Below are 17,576 nucleotides of genomic sequence, written 5' to 3' on the forward strand. Positions count from 1 at the left end.
GCGGGTCTACGGTCTGCAGTGCTCCGTTCCTGTAACGTTGCTCTGCAGCCGCATTCGTACTGACGCTAGAGAGTATCGCGGTTCGCTGGGACTCGGGCCAAGCCGACCTATGACCGCGGGGCACGACCCAGAACAAACTAAACGCTCTGGGGGCCTGACGGTGCTCTGGTTGACGGGCTCTGCAATAGCACTGCGACTGATAACCCTTCCACTGGAGGCCTACCAGGCCCGTCAGTGGCTACGCTTGCGTGAGGCGCAACGACTCGCTTCCGCTGCCTACCAACTGCTGACCCGTTCGAGCCAAGTACAACTGAATCATCGGACCAGTGCCTCGAACGATGACCTTCTTTCGAGTTTGACGTGCTTGCAACGAAAAGCGTTACAACGGTACGGCACAAGTCGCTGGAGAGCGCTTGTACCTTGGGGACGCGTTGTCGGCTTGCCAGCTTTTGTCTTCGCTGCACTGCGAGTTCGACAGCTCGCTTTGGCAGGTGACCTTGGCGGGACGCTGCCGGGTCTTTGGTTGAAAGATCTCTCCGAACCGGATCCCTTTTACTTGCTGCCGTTATGCAATATGGTGCTCATGTTGCGGAACTTGGAGTACAGCTTCCCCTTGATGCCTTTCAGTAAGGCCGGAAATACCTCTGCTGAAACGCGATCGCCTCCTACACAGCAGTACTGGCTACAGAGCCAGTCGCTGAAAGTGTTGCTCCAAGGTGCGGTGCTCGTGATAACGCCGGGGGTCGTGAACCTGCCCTCGGCGGTGTTGCTCTTCTGGTTGACAAACTCGTGCATTCAGACGGCACTGACGAGCGCATGGTGGCGCCAACGATGGCACCGATGGATACAGCAGACCGCGCTACCTGATAAGCAACGCGAACTAGACAAGTTCAGCGATTCAAAGGAGGAGCCTGCAAACCGTCTTGAGGCGCAGCTCGATCAGGCACTGGATCAGGCTAGCAGAGAGATACGCTGGGTCAACCGAGCAATTGCTGATGTTGTTCGACATCGACCAGTCACGCCATCCTTGCTGAAACAGGTAGAGTTTGAGCTGCAGCGCTGGCGAGCACGAAGGCTTATTCAGCTGCCATGGCGCGCAACTGTTCGTGACGCCCCGTCCGGGAGGCCGATGTTGGCCCTGTATCTTGAGAGCTCGGGTTCAGAGGGCGAGCACGCTGCGGCTTCCGAAACCCCGAGCAGTGCCTCTGTAAAGCACTGACGCCACAGGCAGTACAACCGAGCATTTTGCCAGCAGCACCGCGCATGAGACGCAAATCTACAGTTGTTGTGGCTGCATTCCTGTGCAATGACGACGGTTCCTCAGTGTATCGATCTGGACCTGGAATGTACTACGAAATGCTGCAAGCATCGAAGCGATGCTGTGTCGATATGCACCGGTTCCCCGCTGTATTCATATGCTCGATTCGTGCGGGACACGTGGAGGCTTCGACTCTCTGCGCCACCCTGAACAGAGAGCGTGCCCGCTACCTATCGCTTGTTACTTGCTACCGGTCTGGTTGGAGCGCTTTCATTGATCTCCTGGGGAACGCAGGAAAAAAGACCAGTTCGAGTCTGGCAATTGGAAAAGCGTGCCCCAAGTTTGACGCCCGTCTGAAGCATGCCATCACATCCTACGTCGCTGCTAAGGTCGTTTTCCGAATAATTAATTTCAGTTGGGGCTGCGTCGCCAAGCCGCGGACCCCGGATTTTTACTACTGTATCCATAGCGAACAGCGTAGTGCACTCCACTATAGGAAAACGACGAGTTGAGAGTCTCCTTTGGCACCTTGCTGACTATGATTTGGATTGCGAACTCCATGTGGAGTCGGTGCTGATCCGTTTTGCGCCAAGGAACAGCAAGTGTTCCATCCTTTTCCATAAGTGCTGTGGTGCAACGAACCACTTCAGCGAGCTCGAGTTGTAGAATCTCTTCGACAGTCCCTGTATACAGAGCAACTGCCTCTACTGCGCCAGCAAATGCGCTGATTGCGACTACGCAAGCGGTTCCCTGCTGACCGCAACACTGTGCAAGCGATGCTCAAGATACCGAGCGGTGCTCGGTACGTCCAAGATTCACAGCTCCCAAGCTGTCGATTTCGCTTCAGAAAGCTGATCAAGTGGATGCTCCGTACAGCTGCGATTCGTAATGCAAACAAAGCACCAGGATACGCCTCGAGCGACATTGACCACAGACAGCTTGTAAATATGTCGCGATCGAGTCTATACATCGACTTTAGGGCAATTTGGGTTGAACGTGGGCATATTGCGCCACCCTCTTGCGCATCTGAGAGCACACCAGCACCCCAAGCATTCGACGCATAGAGGAATAGATCGCAGGCGTCGGGATCAAGCCGTGCCGCTTCCGCATGTCCGGAATTTTTGCCGGCGATTGGCCAGATGCACGCTGCTACTACTGGAGCCAGCGCCTGCAGTATCTTGAGTAATCGTCAATTCCTGAGATGTTTTTGGTTGCAATCAGAGCAGCGAATGTCCGATTACCCGTACCAGCACGCTCTTTTGGTTATTGTTTGGTTTTCTTGCAGGTATTCGATAAAAAGAATGCATCGTGTCGATCCGATTACAGTCGCTGGATGAATTGGTATTGTCTGTGGTAGCTCGCGAAAAGAACGGCCCCACCTGTGCCTGTCCTTCTATAATGAACTGGGGCATGAACCGCTTTTCTCATCGCTCTGATCCGACACGTCAGTCTCCCGCAGTAGAACCCTCCAGAACCTCTCTTCGACTGTTTCCTTGCCGATTGATTGTGTAGCGTACTTGGATGAAGAAATACTACCAAAGTCACCGCTGGATTTTGACGCCTCCGTACCGCTAATGACAACGGTGATGAAGAGACCCAGAAATACGAATCGAAAAGCACGCCTGTATGCTAGATAGTCACGCGTCGAAGAGCGCAAGACTGATCTCGTCGTGAAACGCGAGCGCTTATCACAGGACGAACGAGAGTTCATCTCGTGCAACGAAATGTCCTTCGGGGGAAATGGTACACCTGCACTTGGCTACGCAAACCGGAGCAAACCACTGTTCTGAAAGACGAGCGAAACGGGACGGACGACAACACCAGCCCTAGCAGCGATTTAATCCCTTGATCACCGAATCGTCGCCGAACGGACAAGATCGTTCAACAACTCGTGCTTGGTCGACGTATTCTGTGGCTTCTTTTTTCCCATTTTGTTCCGTCCGGCTCGTAGGTATCATCGGATTGCGTCAATCAGGAGCGGTCAAGGACACCGCAGCTGGCATCGCAGTTGAGCTGGTCTCTGTGCTGGCTTGTTTTCTCTGGCTCAATCGAAACGAATTCGTTTTTCCAAGACATCCCAGAGCATTTCTATGTTCATCGATGATTAAACGAATCTTTCGCGTTCGCGACACCAAAATATGCTGCGTACTTTTACGGATCGCAACCCCCCTTCACCGCGCTCGTCTTGCCTGGCTTTTCTGTTTCCTGCCTCGACGCGTCTCCTCAACCGATTGTTCATACAAGTTTCGGAAGCGAGATCGCCAGTTGTCTACACTCCACTCGATTTTTCGATCAAACCTTCGCGCGACAACACGACACAAATGTTCAGAGCAGATGATGCGATTCGACGTGAGCGAGGCATCAGCGTTTTGCGCATATGCGTACCAGCATATCTTGCCGCGTCGCCGCGCCATCTCGACGATCGAAGTATGTGAGGTGCCGGTCCTAAAACGTACCAGGCAAACCTCAGAAAGCAACATCATGTCCGGGTTCAGTTCGGGCGCTTTATGAGGCGCGCATTGTCGACGTTTTCCAGTCATGGTACTGGCCCAGAAAAGTGGGCACTGTTTGAAGGTATGCTACCGTTCAGAGAGAACACGAGCGATCAAGCGGCGCACGCGGACGATCGTTACGGGGCGTTCATACGAGCGCGCGGAGGTCACCAACAGTTTCGGTTGTACAGAAGCAAGAAGCGTACATGCACTCACTTCGACTAAGAGTTGTAAACGAAAATCTCCGATATGTCGTGTGGTTGGGTGCCAGGCAATGGCGCTGGAAGCACTGGAGCGCGCGATGACTGCACCCTTGCGGACTTGTGGACGGCGTCCAACGAGTGCGGGAATCGATTCCATACGACTCCCGTAGATGCATTCAGGACGATGCCCTCGCATCAATAGCATGGGTGCTCAATGAAACAGGCAGAGAAAAAGCACCTGAAACAGAGCCGGATACACGAGACGGTGTACGTCAGGCCGAGCGAACATCAGCTGGCGAGAATATTGACGACCAGAGGATTGCAAAAGCGAGATTTCAGGAGCAAAATACCTCGATGTACATCCGGGAATGTCCGGTGTTCGCACAGCGCCCAACAGCTTGGTGATCAACGAACCTTTGAGGGAATCGCGCAGTACTTCGTGTAAACACGGATCTGAAACGCTGAAGACTTGCGATGGAAAACAACAGTGACCATGACAGCGTGTATTTCATCCATGTTTGAAGCAAGACACTTGTATGAGACGGTTCAGCAGTCCAGAATGGCTGCCATGCCCCATATATACACATGGAACGGTTTTCCTAGAAATTCATGAACGAATATCCTGCTCCGTAATTCGACTTGACGATGTACCGACATGCAAAGCGGCGTCCTAGGTGCTCTAGCCTAGACGCCCGCCCCCGAAGACCTGCACGGTGTCGCCCTGCGAGCCTTATTTACCGCACCATACATCCCTGGGATATTTATGATGGCTCCGGCCTTGAAGATCACGCGTTTGTGTGTACGTCAGCAGCGTCGATGCGTCGCTCTAAAATCCATCTACACAGGTGTTCACGGAATGCTCGGCATTTAAAAGCGAGCCCGCTCAACTTCGTATACAATGTGTCATGCATGTAGACTTGCATTTTCGAACGAGATCCGTCATTGGGGCACCAGCTCGAGACTGATCAAGCATCAAGCTTCGTGCACGGTAGACAGGCTGTGCTATGAACGGTTCGGCATTCGACGCCAGGCGCTGAACCCAGACTTGCGTCACCGTACAGTGCGTTTAGGGTTCCATCAGCAGTGCCTCGTTCTTTGCGTTCGTCCTGCAATTCTCCAGGTCATAGAAGCGTATCCGCAGCATGAAACTGTTCAGTGTGAGCCGAAGTAGCAACATCCAGCATAGGCATTGAAGCGCGTGTCCTATAGATTCCAAGTGCCTGTGAGCGCTCCCGCACCGGCGATGCACCTTCGTACGAGGACGCGCTCCATACCAAGTCAGCCGAAACATTTCCTATGAATCAAGTGAGGCAGAACTCGCGATTTGTGCACTAATCCAGAAGCACGCTTTCGGGAAAGCTTAGCAACAGAATTCGGGCGATTATGTTTTGGTCTATGGTCGAGTCTTGGCTGGGAATCCCAGCTACGCAATGGATACCGACGTCAGGGAAAGCGCTAACGCATACTCGGCACTCTACGGATTATATGAACGAGCCGTTGCCTCCAACAGGGAATATGGATGTATCCGGCGAGATATAGAGACCTGGTGCGGAATGACTAGTGATTTCATAGGCACCGTTGAGGTAGTCGTCTGCAGGGAACTCCTGCTCGTGTCGCAGAAGCTGCGTTACCGCCACACCAGCATCGAGTGGTATCCGGCGAGATATAGAGACTTGGTGCGGAATGACTAGTGATTTCATAGGTACCGTTGAGGTAGTCGTCTGCAGGGAGCTCCTGCTCGTGTCGCAGAAGCTGCGTTACCGCCACACCAGCATCGAGTGGTATCCGGCGAGATATAGAGACTTGGTGCGGAATGACTAGTGATTTCATAGGTACCGTTGAGGTAGTCGTCTGCAGGGAACTCCTGCTCGTGTCGCAGAAGCTGCGTTACCGCCACACCAGCATCGAGCAGGCAAGGCCCTCCCGGGCGATTCCCGGCGCTGTGCGCGAGCCCCGATCGTATGCACGCTGCCGCTGGCTAGCGTCTGAGCCCTGGTACGTTCTCTCCTCCGTCTTGTGCAGACGATGCAGCGAGCCGTGCCTAGGATGCTTCAATCAAGTACTGGCCAACTTCGGACCGGGCGCGGGTGCTCGTCAGGGACGACTTTGTGGAAAGCTGGGTCTCGGCGTTGCAGTGCGTTCCACAGCTGTCAATCGTTGAGTGCTGAGAACCTTTATCAGCCCGCATCTCTGGCGCTGAGAACAGAGAATCGCCAAATCCGTCGTCTGGTAACGGTGGAGCCAGCGGGCGCGTCTCTTGGACGCACCGTGACAGGGCGCTTCCGCCCGGTTTTGGCGTTGGAACGCGTCGCTGCTGAGGCGGTCGGTCGGCTGGAAACGCGCAGCTTCACTTACCGCCGAGCTGGATGTACTTCAGGCCTGCTCCAGCTTCTTCTGGATGGAAAAAAAGCTCTAGATGATACATAGATTCACCGGTTGGCTCCAGTTCTGCAGAGCGTGTGATGGAAGGCTCTCGCAGAGCTGAGCTGGCCGACATGCTGGCTTGCTGAAACAACTACTGTACGCACCAGTGCGGTGTGTTGGTACACTGGCGGAAAAACGTGTGACGATTCGAGATGAAACCAGCAGTGGATAGTTCAGGCTCTCGTGATTAGAATATACGCCGTGGGACTTGAAAGTATTTGAGCTCGTCTCCCTCAGGACATGTGCGGCTTCCTGGGTCTGAGGTTTGGAAACGAAGGACCGCAACGATGGGGCATTGCGCTCTCGAGAAACAAAGCACATTTCATTCGCTACGTTTCCATCATCACGCAGAAACCAGGACGGTAATCAGTACCGAATATCGGGCACTGCGCTTTGGAAACGACGCAGATTTCGTTGGTTATGTTTCCATTAACACCAAGAAACCATACTGGTCTTTGGTACTGCGGTCGAGGCTATGACACTGCCTGTGGCCCGACAATGCCACCATGTTGTCGCCTGGCGGAGCACTTTCCCCTGTGATGCCAATGGATATTTTGTTCTTTTGTGCTGGGCGATCGATGAGCGTACCCAGAGTTCCCCGCATGCGCAATGATTACCAGCAACTGCAGGAGAGATCTTAGGCATGGTCGGGACGCTTCGGTGTACCTCAACATTCAGAGCAGCTTCTATTTTCGTGCATTCGAGCTGAATCGATCCAGCGTACCTTCGGGCGTTGAGTCTCGTGTAGGACGCATGCTGCACCGGTGGACGTGCAGTCGCAGTCGCTTCGATGGCATCGGCTCGATACTCCGGTGTCTGGTGGAACCTGCGCCGGCGTTCTTCGCAAGCGTGGCCCGAATCAACAGCGAATCCCAAAGAGTCCAGCAAGGACGCGTCCACAAATCTAAAGCGTAGCATCCAGTGTTCTACCAAAAAGTGCCAACCTTTGCCTGGTACACGGCGCTGGATCCCAGGAGCAGGCATGAACAGCACCGGCCTGTTTAAGAGTCCTCGAGTTCTGGCTCCGTGTTCAACCTCATAATGCGCAGCACTAGCGCAACTTTTTTGCCTGCAGCAATGCGAAGGAAAAGCGATAGTCGCAAATGTGGTATTCTTGAAAGGCCATAATTTTTACCGCATACGCAGATACCGTGAAAGCGTGCTGAGAAGCTATCTCAGGAAATGCACCGGAACACCCGGAACTCAACTGCAATATTCCCCAGCATATTCTAGTGGAACGTGCATACCAACCAAAATTCGATATCCAAGCAACGACAGGTTGCAGAGCGCAGACGCACCAAGTTCCGCGCTTGCCGCACGAGTCTGAATTTGAATGCCACTGATCCGCCCAGCTGGACAACGCATTCGCGCTGCAAACGCTGAGCGAGCTGGTACCGGTGCCCGCAACGTTTAAACTGTGCTGAGCAGCGCGATACCATATAAATCCACAGCACGCGCGTTGAGCCACTGTCGGTGTCGGCGGTATCAAAACAACAGTAAGCACATAATGACGAACATGCCAAGCATGAGCAGCATGCGGCTCACCATCGCTTGCGTTGCATCTTCAGTCTGTACAGAAACTGGGACTCCTCCGTAAGCGCCTGAGTCACCAGGATTCACCCGAGCTGCGGTCGAAGATGTAGCGCTCGGCGCTCCCGTGGGCGGCTGCGGCGGGAAGGTGAACTGAACGCCGAATATAGAGGGAAACAGTCCGAACGGAGTGAAAGATATACCGCCCGCCGTGCCGTACGGCATGAAGCTGCCCGCACCGACGCCGACGTTCCAGTCGCTGAGGTGCTCTGCTCCCGGCCGCAGCGGCGGAAGCGCTCCGTTGGCAGTCTGGGGTGGAGGTTCGACCCGCCTCGCGGCAGGCCGCGGTGGAATCGCTTCATTTGGCCTGGCGACCTTCGTCTGCTGCTTCGGGGCATCGCTGACGTCCTCGCGTGTGCGCCCGCGTCCGTAAAGCGGAATGACTCGTTCCCGATCCACCAGCGACTTGCAAACCGGACACGTCGCGTGTTGCGCCATCCAGCGGTGCAGGCACGACCAGCAGAACAAGTGCCCACACATGGTGACCACAGGATCCTCCAGCGGCACCTCAAAACAGATGGAGCAGTCAAACGGTTGCTCACTGCTTGACGCTACTGAGGATGCCGCCGCTGGTCGCTTGGCTGCGGCGTCTGTCGCCTCCGCATCCAGAGACTTGGACAGTTCAGACGTGCCGTGTGCGCTCGCCTCGAACCCTGTGTCGTCTGGGGAGTGCACAGGTGCACGTGTGTCCCCTGTCAAAGGTACCGCGTCGGTAGGCGACCGGTTGACCTGGCCGCTCTCCGCCATCGCTTACAACTCACGTCGTTTCGGTGCCGCTCAAGCGCAACACTGGATACCGTTTGCACCACGCTGCGCCTCCGCTGCGTCACGTTTCGGGAAGCGCGTGCGACGCTCCAGCGGCGGGGCATCTCGCGAGGCGCCGGCGGCGGCAGCCGCAGTGCACGCATCCGTTGACGGTTCATCTGTTCGGGAGCGCGCCTGCCAGCTGTTCACTTCAATTGCGTTCCACGTTCGAGTGCGTGTCGCATCGAATGCCTTGACGCGGTGTACCGTAGACACGCTCGACGTGCGCTCGTTCAACCATCGAGTCCATAAACGGCAGTCACAGCGTTGCGATGTCGTTTCCGCTGATACCGGTTACTGGGAAAGCACCGCTGCATCACGGTCCGCGCGATAGCCTCTGTGGCGTAGCGAGACTGTGACAATGAATGAGGGCTATGCGCGGCAGGCGTCGGACGCAAGCATGGCACTCGGCACGCACCAGTGTCGTTGCGTATACCTGCGAGCGAGCTGCAGACTGGCACCTAGGCTGTGCACGGTGAATCAGCAACAGCTTCACACTGCGTCGGGACATTGGACAAGGCTCGTCGAGCAGGATCGGCATCACCATTCTACTTGGCGTAAGCTGTGGGGCGTCTCATATTCGCAGCTCCATTGCTCTGCTCGTTATGGGCGTACGCTGGATCCATCTCCCGCTTCTGACAGATCTATGCATTGGGTGTGCGCAAGTCAGCGCAGAGGGATATCGCAGGCAACACGCTCTGGCGTGGATAGAAGGTTTACACAGGAAGCGGAGCGTACGAGCTACCTATAATTTTCCAGGACCTGCAGTCCGAGTGTGCATGATGCATGCGTCGCGCAAGAAGATATCTCTGGTCATCGGCAGCTTGCACTTTTGGACATCGCTGTTTCTCGCCGTCGGCATGCACGAGCGCACTTGGTTTCCTCGGTGACTCGAATGTCGGAGCTGCCCGGCAGACTCGCGTCGACGCAAACTTCAACGTTTCCGCGACGCTTTGCCTGCAGAGAGGGCCGAATCGCTCAACAGGGTGCCTGGAGCCGGAGCCCGGGGCGGGCGCCCAGAACCTCGGCAAGACTGAAGCGCTCCCTGATGGAGCCAGATGCGCTGTGGTCGGCTGATATCGCATTCGGAGCTCCGAAACGCGAGTTACGCAACCACCGCATCTACCGTCGCCCGTTTTCGAAACGGCTACCTCCAAGCTGTGACCCTGCCGTCCGTAGATGTATCAGGAAATCAGACTTGTGATTCACTCTAAAAATCCAATAGGTTCAATGACTGAACCCGCTGCTGTTCATGGAGCAGAGTTCATGGACTTTATCAGAATCCTCCGGAATGTGTATGCGTTCCCGGTCAGACGGCGTACTGGGCACAGAGGTTGCCGCTCCAGCGGACGCGACAAATGCGTACAACGCATTTGCTCTTGGTGGCGAGCGGCATTCGCTGCTCACTCGTAACGACGACAGCGCATCCAGCGCCTGTGATTCATGCGTTCATTTTCGATTCCCGGCGAATGCCGGCTTCATCGAGACTTCGCGGCAGGGTGTCTTCCGGTGAGCGGCCGACACGCGAACCCCGAAACGAAACCACCGCATGAACTACTCTATGCGATTTTACCGCTGTTGCTTAACACCCAGAGTCCGAGGACGTATACGAGCATCGAATGCATCGTTTCGTGGTCTTCCACACAGAGCAGCGCGAATGCAGGCAAGCGATGCGCGTTCCAGCGTCAGAGTTGCACAGGGCCGGTAAACGAGGACCCCACGAGCTCTCAGACCATCCGATCCTGTTGTTTATGAACTTGAGTCGTCTACGCAATTGCACGTTTACGGCGTACGTATCTTTGCACGAGCTCCGCAAACTGCGTCGCTGGACAAGCCCTCTGAATGAACGGATGCGTCAGGAGCCGATCTACGCTCCAACGATCCATGGGTTGCATCGCGAGGCAGGAGTGTAAAAAGTGGTGAAATTCTGGGCTCCAGCGGGCAGCTTCCGCCAGCTTGGGCGGCCCTCGGGTCGTGATCAGGAACATGGCCCGGAGCGGTGTCTCTTTGATCCATGGAGGCTCGCCCTCGGCGCATTCTATGGCGAGAATCCCGAGGCTCCAGACGTCAACTTTGTAGTCGTACTCCATGCTTCTGATGAGTTCGGGCGCCATCCAAAACGGAGTGCCAACGCATGTCGTTCGCTTGTCGCGCTCTGGTGTCAACTGGGCACAATATCCAAAGTCAGCGAGCTTGATGGCCCCCGACGATTGACCAAGCAGACAGTTATCAGACTTGATATCACGATGGATGCGACGTAGGCGGTGCAGCTGACCGAGCGCAATCAGAACCTCTCGGCAGACATAGGCGATCTCTGGCTCCGTCATTCGTTCACCATGCTCTGCCAGATCATAAAGCAAGTCTGTGAGACTGCCCCCGTCCATGTATTCGAGAACAATCCACATCGTGTTGCGATGGAGAAACGCCTCGTGAACCTGCACGATGTTCGCGTGGCGAGTGCTATGCATCATGAAGATCTCCTGCTCGAGCGCGCTCATGACCTTTTCGGACCGAACTTCGACCCTTTTCATCGCAACAATTTTGGTTGGATCGGTTCGAGAGGCTGCCACATAGACAACGCCCATTGCACCCTCGCCCACTTTACGCAGGCGCACGTAGACGTCGCTGGGGTCTCGTTCCTGAATGGCGGGAAAGCGTCCCGAGGCCCTCAGTACAGGCTCGCCCCCGGTTTGGCGTGCATCTTCGGGGCTCGTCTCAGTGAGCAGCTTCGCAGCCGAGTCATCCTGGTGGAGCGCGGTCCGTTCGTTGCGCTCTTTTAAGGCTGCGACTTGGCTGGGATGGTGCGTTGGCGACGCCGCCCCAGATCGACGCAAATGAAAGTCCATGATATCGCGTACGACTTGCGGATTCGTCAAGACCTCTGTGCGACTGATACCGTTGCCAACGAGTAGGTGCTCCCACTCGCGTGGGAGGCCAGAAAATCCCGTCTCAGAGGTGAGGTCGCGGCGCACAGTCACTTTCTTGCGAACCTTGATCGGTGTCCCTATCTGGGGTGTTTCCTCAGTACTGTCGGATACATCGTTTTGTTTCGGTGCTGTGGGCTTCATATTCGGCTTTCTGGTGCTGGCCGTCCCCGGATCCGTCGCGTTGTCTGGCGCGTGGCGTGCACAAGACGGCTTGCGCTTCACTCCAGTCGAGGCGTGCGTCGGGGTTCTCGTCAACGCGCTTAAGGCAGCGAGACCCGCTAACGCGCGCAGTGCGCCTTCAGGTTCAGCAGAGGTCTCCGGGCTCTTGGAGCTGCGCTTCACTCGTGTCTTCATCCGCAGTCACCGAAAGCCTTCACAAACGCAAGCACAATGCGGGCGCTGGAACGCACCACCGGAGGTGCTCAGCTTCCGGAGGATCCCGATACACGTCGCGATGGCGGACACGCGGGCATTCGAACAGCGGCCGCCGTCGGCATCGCGCACACCCAGCGCACACACTGCAACGGCCGGGGTGCGGCGGCGCTCATCAGGGACGGATCAGCGCCGGCGTGCTGTCCTCCGGCGCGGGGCTGTCGACAGCCGTAGAGCGCCCGCCGTTCCCGCGGCTGGAGAGGCGGCGGCGCTCGCAGTTCCCGCTGCACCCTGGTGCGAGTCCGGGAGCCTGCACCTTCAGGTTGCAGCACTGAGGGCGGTGGGGATCGGCGTGGGCGCGCCCAGCTCCACAGCATGGCAGGTCTCTGCATGGAGTGCATTTGCACAAGAAAGTCGCATCGAGGACTCTGCGTATCTGGACTGCATGTGCGCTTTGCCGATACACGTATACCAGAATAAGACGGAACAGGTCCACGCAGCGAACACGGGCGTGCCTAATAAAGTTTTGATCGCTTCCCGTAAGAGTCAACACAAGATTTTGTGCGTATTTTTGTGACTTGTTATTTTTATTGCTCTTTTTTTGCTGAATTTCAATGTGCTGGTCTCTAATGTGTCTGCAGCTCCGTTTGTCAGCAGTCGAAGAATGCTGATGGCAGCGTTCTCCTCCCGAGTTCGCAGCATTCGATTCTCATTCACGCATTTCGAACAGGCAGGCTGAAGTTGCGATCTCGGCTGCGCTTGTCATGATCATATCCTTTGTAGACAGCCTCAGTGCGCCCTTTGCAGCATGAACCTTGGCCACGGTCAGTGATTACCGTACGTGCACGACACGACACCTCTTCCGAAAAATGCCCTGTGCCGCACCAAGGAATGCTTCGCTGATCGGTGTGCGCGTTTGACTGGTACAGAGGGCCCGATGTGTTCCCTGTATTCGTTTTCGCGCCCGGTGCCGTGTTCTCCGATCATGGGCTTGCTCATGGCGATCCTTCCAGGGTGTACGCTATCCCCTGCACGCACACGCTGTAACATTGGATGGGCGATTTTTTTGGAACGCGATCTTGTTCATGATGGAGCGGTTGGCGGAAGGGAATTCCAGGATGGTGAGCAATAGAAAAAATTTAGAGTCGTTTATGTTCAGTTCCTAGAACGCAGTGACATACTCTCTACTCTGAGTAATCGCCGCAATGACTGGTGTGCAGCACGAGTCGTTGCTTCCGCTGTGAGCGGCGAGGCTGGATATCGGCGTCATGGCTGGTGCCTGCTCGCAGACGGGTGCTGCGATGGTCACCTGGCACCGCTTATGGCACCCAGAGAACCGCTTCTGCTGCACGTTCGAACAGACGACGGAGCCAGCGGACCTCTGTGACGACCTCGAAAGCTAGCCAGGTATTCCAGCTCCTTTGGCGGTGTTCCGCGACGGTTTCATCTCGGCAATGATGCAGCGGATGCACCTCGAGGACAATGGAAACCTACGCTTATCGAAGTCTGAGCGCGTCTTGTCGCAACGAACTCCAGAGACTGGCATGTTTCGCGTCTCGCATGATACGCTGGCCTCGTTTTAATGTTGCACCTCATTTGTGTTCCGCTTGCAGGTGCGTGTCATCAAGTGCTTCCTCGCGGGTTATAGCGGACGTGTTCAAAGAGCGTCCATTTTCAAAAATAAACTATCCTAGGGAGATGTGTATGTATGAAAATCGGGGATCCTGATGTGCTAGTGTCGCCGGTTTCAACAGAAAAAACGAAAAATTCTCTTCTCACCGACCATCGAGCGAAGGAGAGCAAGTTTTATGAAAAAGTAGAAAAAGAGAGGAACGGCGGGTGAAAAGTTTTTGTATGCCTGATGTGACGATTACGAGACTGTAACGGGACAGAGGGCACACTGACGAAGGCGCCTTGCATTGATGAGTCCCATCAGAGGCAGCAAACGCATGGAATTCGTGAACAGAGACTTGAACTCCGCCATCAAAATCAGACCATTTGTGTTACAAAAGGCGAGGCGCGCGGAACTTACGTTAGCGAAAGGTTTGGGACAGCCTCTCAGGTTCGAAGTGTACACGGGACAAATTGAAACCGATATCTGGTTGCTGGTCAGAAAAAGGCTTCGAGGCGCCTGTGAGTGCGTATCATTTTCCCCTGTCGAGCCGACGCTCTCTGTGGTGCGGCATAGCCGTTCTGTCTCCGTGCAAGGACCGCATCGGCCCTGTAGACGCTATCGCCGACGCTCTGGGCATGCACTCGGCGCACGATAGAACGTACGGAACGACCATTATATCCGAGAGAAAGTATGGGTTACGGAACGTGGAAGTAAGGCGTGGAATGAGGGATACCTTACAGCGCGCTGATGACGAGCGCAGAATCCGAGAACGCTCGCCACAGCAACCACTTTGGCATTTTTTCACTGACAAAACGTTTACTTAGGCCAGCGTTCTCCGATTATGCGCTTTTTTCTTTTCTTTCTTTTTTTTCAGTGCGAGGTGAGGTATCCATCAACCCCCTACCTCCATGTTACATTACCTATACTTCGTCTCGGATATTCTGGTCGTTTCATACGTCCTATCGTGTGTGCCTAGTACCTGCCGTTCCGTATTCGCGTCTGCGCTTGAACCGCTGGAGCAGATAGCTCATAGGGCTAAAACAGCTTTTCTATACCACAGAGGGCGTCGGCTCGAGGTGTGCTTCATCCGACGTAGAATCGGGTCTCGTCGTCAGTTTGTGCTCGTACAGTCTGCGGATGCAGGCTTGCCTTCGCTGCACGACACGCTGGAGAAACTTGGTTGTTAGGATGAATTCTGGGAGCTGCCTCTCTCCTTCGTGATCATGCATGGAATGCATTGTTGTCGGTTGGCTATGCGGATTTGTGCTTGACACCCACTACAGAAGGAAGGCGTAGAGAGCACTAAACCCGTGTGCGCATCCGATCCGCTGGACCTTCCGCCTAGAAGGTAGCACGTGAGTTTGTTGGCCACTAATGAGCACTGAGGATCTGTTAGCGAACCATCAGTTGCCAGTGCTGCACTCAGAGTGAGTGTCCGGCCTTCGACTATCACGGTGTTGCCGAGCTGCTGCTGTCCTTCGAGGAGCTCGCTGCGCTCCTGCTTCTAGCGCGGCCACTGTAGGCCTAAATATGTCAGCGTCTCGGGGATTTCGTCTCGATAGCAGGTACAGTGTGACTCCCAGTGCGATTCCAGGGTTCCTATCCGGCTTAGAGCCGGTGCTGGTAGCCAGGAGCCACCAACGCTGATTTTGGCGAGCCACTGGGTACCTCGAGCAAGTCCCGGGAATTCCAGCGCCTCCCACCAGTAATTGCATGTGTATGCTAGGTTGTAGTTCCGGTATAGAGTCAAGCCGGCGTTACTCGCGCGACTGGTACTGTATCTACGTTCCCATATTGTTGTTCGGACCGTTCGCTTGAGGCGACGGGAGAATTCTATATTCCTGGGGAATGATTGGGTAGCGTGTTTTCGCCTAAGAGGCGCTTCAGCCAAATCTGCGCTGATTTCATCCAAGTGATCTTGCGGTGCGTTGGGGTCTGCATGGATATCCGACTGAACCAGGTGTTCATGGTTGGCCCTTTGCCCCATATGCGTGCCCGGCAGCCTGCTGCTATCGCCTCTGTCGAGGGTATTTGGAGTTCAAGTCCGAGTGCCAGCAGGTTGGTTGCTCTGCTCTGCATTGAGCATCCAACTACAACGAGTCGCATTGCCCTGTTGGCGGCTGTCTGCAGACGCGAGGCATTTGTGTGCTTCATGCCGCACCATTCAGCACCACAGGTCGCAGGCTGGATGATACATATCCTTAGTGCGCTGGTACGGATTGCTAAGGGGATAGAGGGGTCGGATAAGAATGGGCATGCGATCGCTGTACGTCTATGCATCTTGGCGATCATCTCGTTAACGTGTGCCTTTTCGTCGAGCGTCGGCGTGAGACAGACCCTAGGTAGCGATATTTTTCCACGATTGGAATTTCCTGATTCTGCAACCGCCACGAGCGATTGCGAATGCTCTGCGAGTCTCCATGGATGGCCATGACGCCGCACTTCGATGCTCCTATGCTCATCTCCCAGCGATCGGCCCAGGCGCTGACTTGTTCCATGCTAGCCGCAAGCGTTTCCGGGGCGGGTGCCAACAGCACGACATCGTCCGCAAATAGAAGGCCTGCGAGGCGGTTCCCATATGGGCGCTCCCCATCGGGCATCTCCACAGTCTATCCACGGCACCTCAAGCCCGTATTGTCTGTAGTTGTTAAGCAGATCGTTGATGAAGATGTTGAAAAGGAGCGGGGATGCAGGATCGCCCTGTCGCAGTCCACGGCGGATTCTTATCGAAGGGGTTCTTGAGCCGTCGCCTAGTCGGATGCGCATCCACGAGTCTGCATAGAGCGCACGGAAGAACGCTAAGCACTTTGCGGAGACTCCGGCTCGTTCCATCTTCATAAATGGAGCCTCATGCGGGAACGTGTCAAAGGCCTTTTGGAAGTCGACGAAGCATACGTAAGTTGGTTGTTGGTCGCTAATGAAGCGACGTTGCACCACTTCAATGAGGGTCAGGGCATGGTTCATGCACTCCTCGTGGCTCCGGAATCCAGCCTGTTCTGGGGCGAAGAACTTGCGTTCCTGGAGGCCGCTGTGGATACGGTTCGTGAGCATGGCGCGAAGTAGCTTCATGATTGACGGGATGAGGCGCATAGTCCGGTAGATGTTCATGTCTGTGTGTGTGTGGGAGTCCTTTTTGAGGATCGGTACGACCTCGACAGCCCTCCGTACATCTGGGATGTACGCTTCTTCAAACATGCGTTGAATGAGCTCCAGAAGGCGTTTGCCTAAGATTGTGTCAGGTTCATCTGGTATCGATGGTGTCCCTGTTGTCCCGTCTTTTGGGGTCGCCAGTTTCATCCACTCCGCAGGGATACCGTCGATGCCAGGTGTTTTGCGATTGCTTGAGCATAGCAGAGTCCGAACAGATTCAGGCCAGAAAATTGGGTCGTTCCATTCCGGTACCGGGTCGAGGCGCGGTAGTTCTGCAGCATATCGGTGCCAATAGATTCGGTCTTAGCAGTGCCCAGTTGCGTCTTCATGTAATTCTGTGCCGTGGTCCGTCCAGGCCTCATTCACTGAGGCACGCTCCGTCCTCAGCGCTTCCTTTTAACAGTTGGTGTGAGCCCCAAGCACTTTCTTGGTGGGTCCAGTCTCGATCGGATGTAGCCTGGGGTTTCATCTTCGTTGGTGCTCTTCAGCATAGATTCCGCCAGGGAGGCCATTTTGCGGTTTCGATCCTCTCGTTTGTCTTCTCTGGAAAGTTTCTTCGTTCTTTTGATAGCTTCCTCATGTTGCGCCTGTAGCGCCGGTAGCGCTGCCTTCGCTTCCTTGTCTCCGGCGTTGGCGCGTATGGCGGTGCGGTTGACAATCTTGTTGAGTCGGTGGCATTCATGAATCCGAGTTTTGGTACGTCGTTTGAGGTACTGCGGCTTGCTACTGTTGTGTTCAGGT

At 55.2% G+C, this 17,576-nt stretch overlaps 4 protein-coding genes and 1 non-coding gene across 5 annotated transcripts, besides 1 other annotated feature; 2 read left to right on the forward strand and 3 right to left on the reverse strand.

Annotated features, from left to right (window-relative positions):
• Nucleotides 1-109: 109 nt before the first annotated feature.
• Nucleotides 110-1,219, forward strand: CYME_CME168C (hypothetical protein; the record flags this gene model as incomplete). The annotated part of the gene is made up of 1 exon (XM_005535607.1): nt 110-1,219. The coding sequence occupies one exon, from the start codon at nt 110-112 to the stop codon at nt 1,217-1,219; it is 1,110 nt and encodes a 369-aa protein (XP_005535664.1).
• Nucleotides 1,220-3,397: 2,178 nt separating this feature from the next.
• Nucleotides 3,398-5,582: a sequence feature (possible transcribed region).
• Nucleotides 5,583-5,947: 365 nt separating this feature from the next.
• CYME_CME170T lies at nt 5,948-7,808 on the forward strand. Its single transcript, XR_002461251.1, has one exon. It is a non-coding gene; the product is annotated as a hypothetical transcript (transcript).
• A 54-nt stretch (nt 7,809-7,862) lies between these two features.
• On the reverse strand, nt 7,863-8,714 carry CYME_CME171C (similar to ring finger protein; the record flags this gene model as incomplete). Its single annotated transcript, XM_005535608.1, has 1 exon — nt 7,863-8,714. The coding sequence occupies one exon, from the start codon at nt 8,712-8,714 to the stop codon at nt 7,863-7,865; it is 852 nt and encodes a 283-aa protein (XP_005535665.1).
• A 1,823-nt stretch (nt 8,715-10,537) lies between these two features.
• CYME_CME172C (p21-activated protein kinase) lies at nt 10,538-12,052 on the reverse strand (the record flags this gene model as incomplete). Its single annotated transcript, XM_005535609.1, has 1 exon — nt 10,538-12,052. The coding sequence occupies one exon, from the start codon at nt 12,050-12,052 to the stop codon at nt 10,538-10,540; it is 1,515 nt and encodes a 504-aa protein (XP_005535666.1).
• A 4,132-nt stretch (nt 12,053-16,184) lies between these two features.
• CYME_CME173C (retroelement) lies at nt 16,185-16,982 on the reverse strand (the record flags this gene model as incomplete). The annotated part of the gene is made up of 1 exon (XM_005535610.1): nt 16,185-16,982. One exon carries the CDS (start codon nt 16,980-16,982, stop codon nt 16,185-16,187), a length of 798 nt encoding a protein of 265 aa, XP_005535667.1.
• Between the last annotated feature and the right edge of the window lie 594 nt (nt 16,983-17,576).

The sequence above is a fragment of the Cyanidioschyzon merolae genome, chromosome 5 (genome assembly GCF_000091205.1).
Source record: "Cyanidioschyzon merolae strain 10D DNA, chromosome 5, complete genome".
In the NCBI taxonomy this organism is placed as follows: Eukaryota; Rhodophyta; class Bangiophyceae; order Cyanidiales; family Cyanidiaceae; genus Cyanidioschyzon; species Cyanidioschyzon merolae.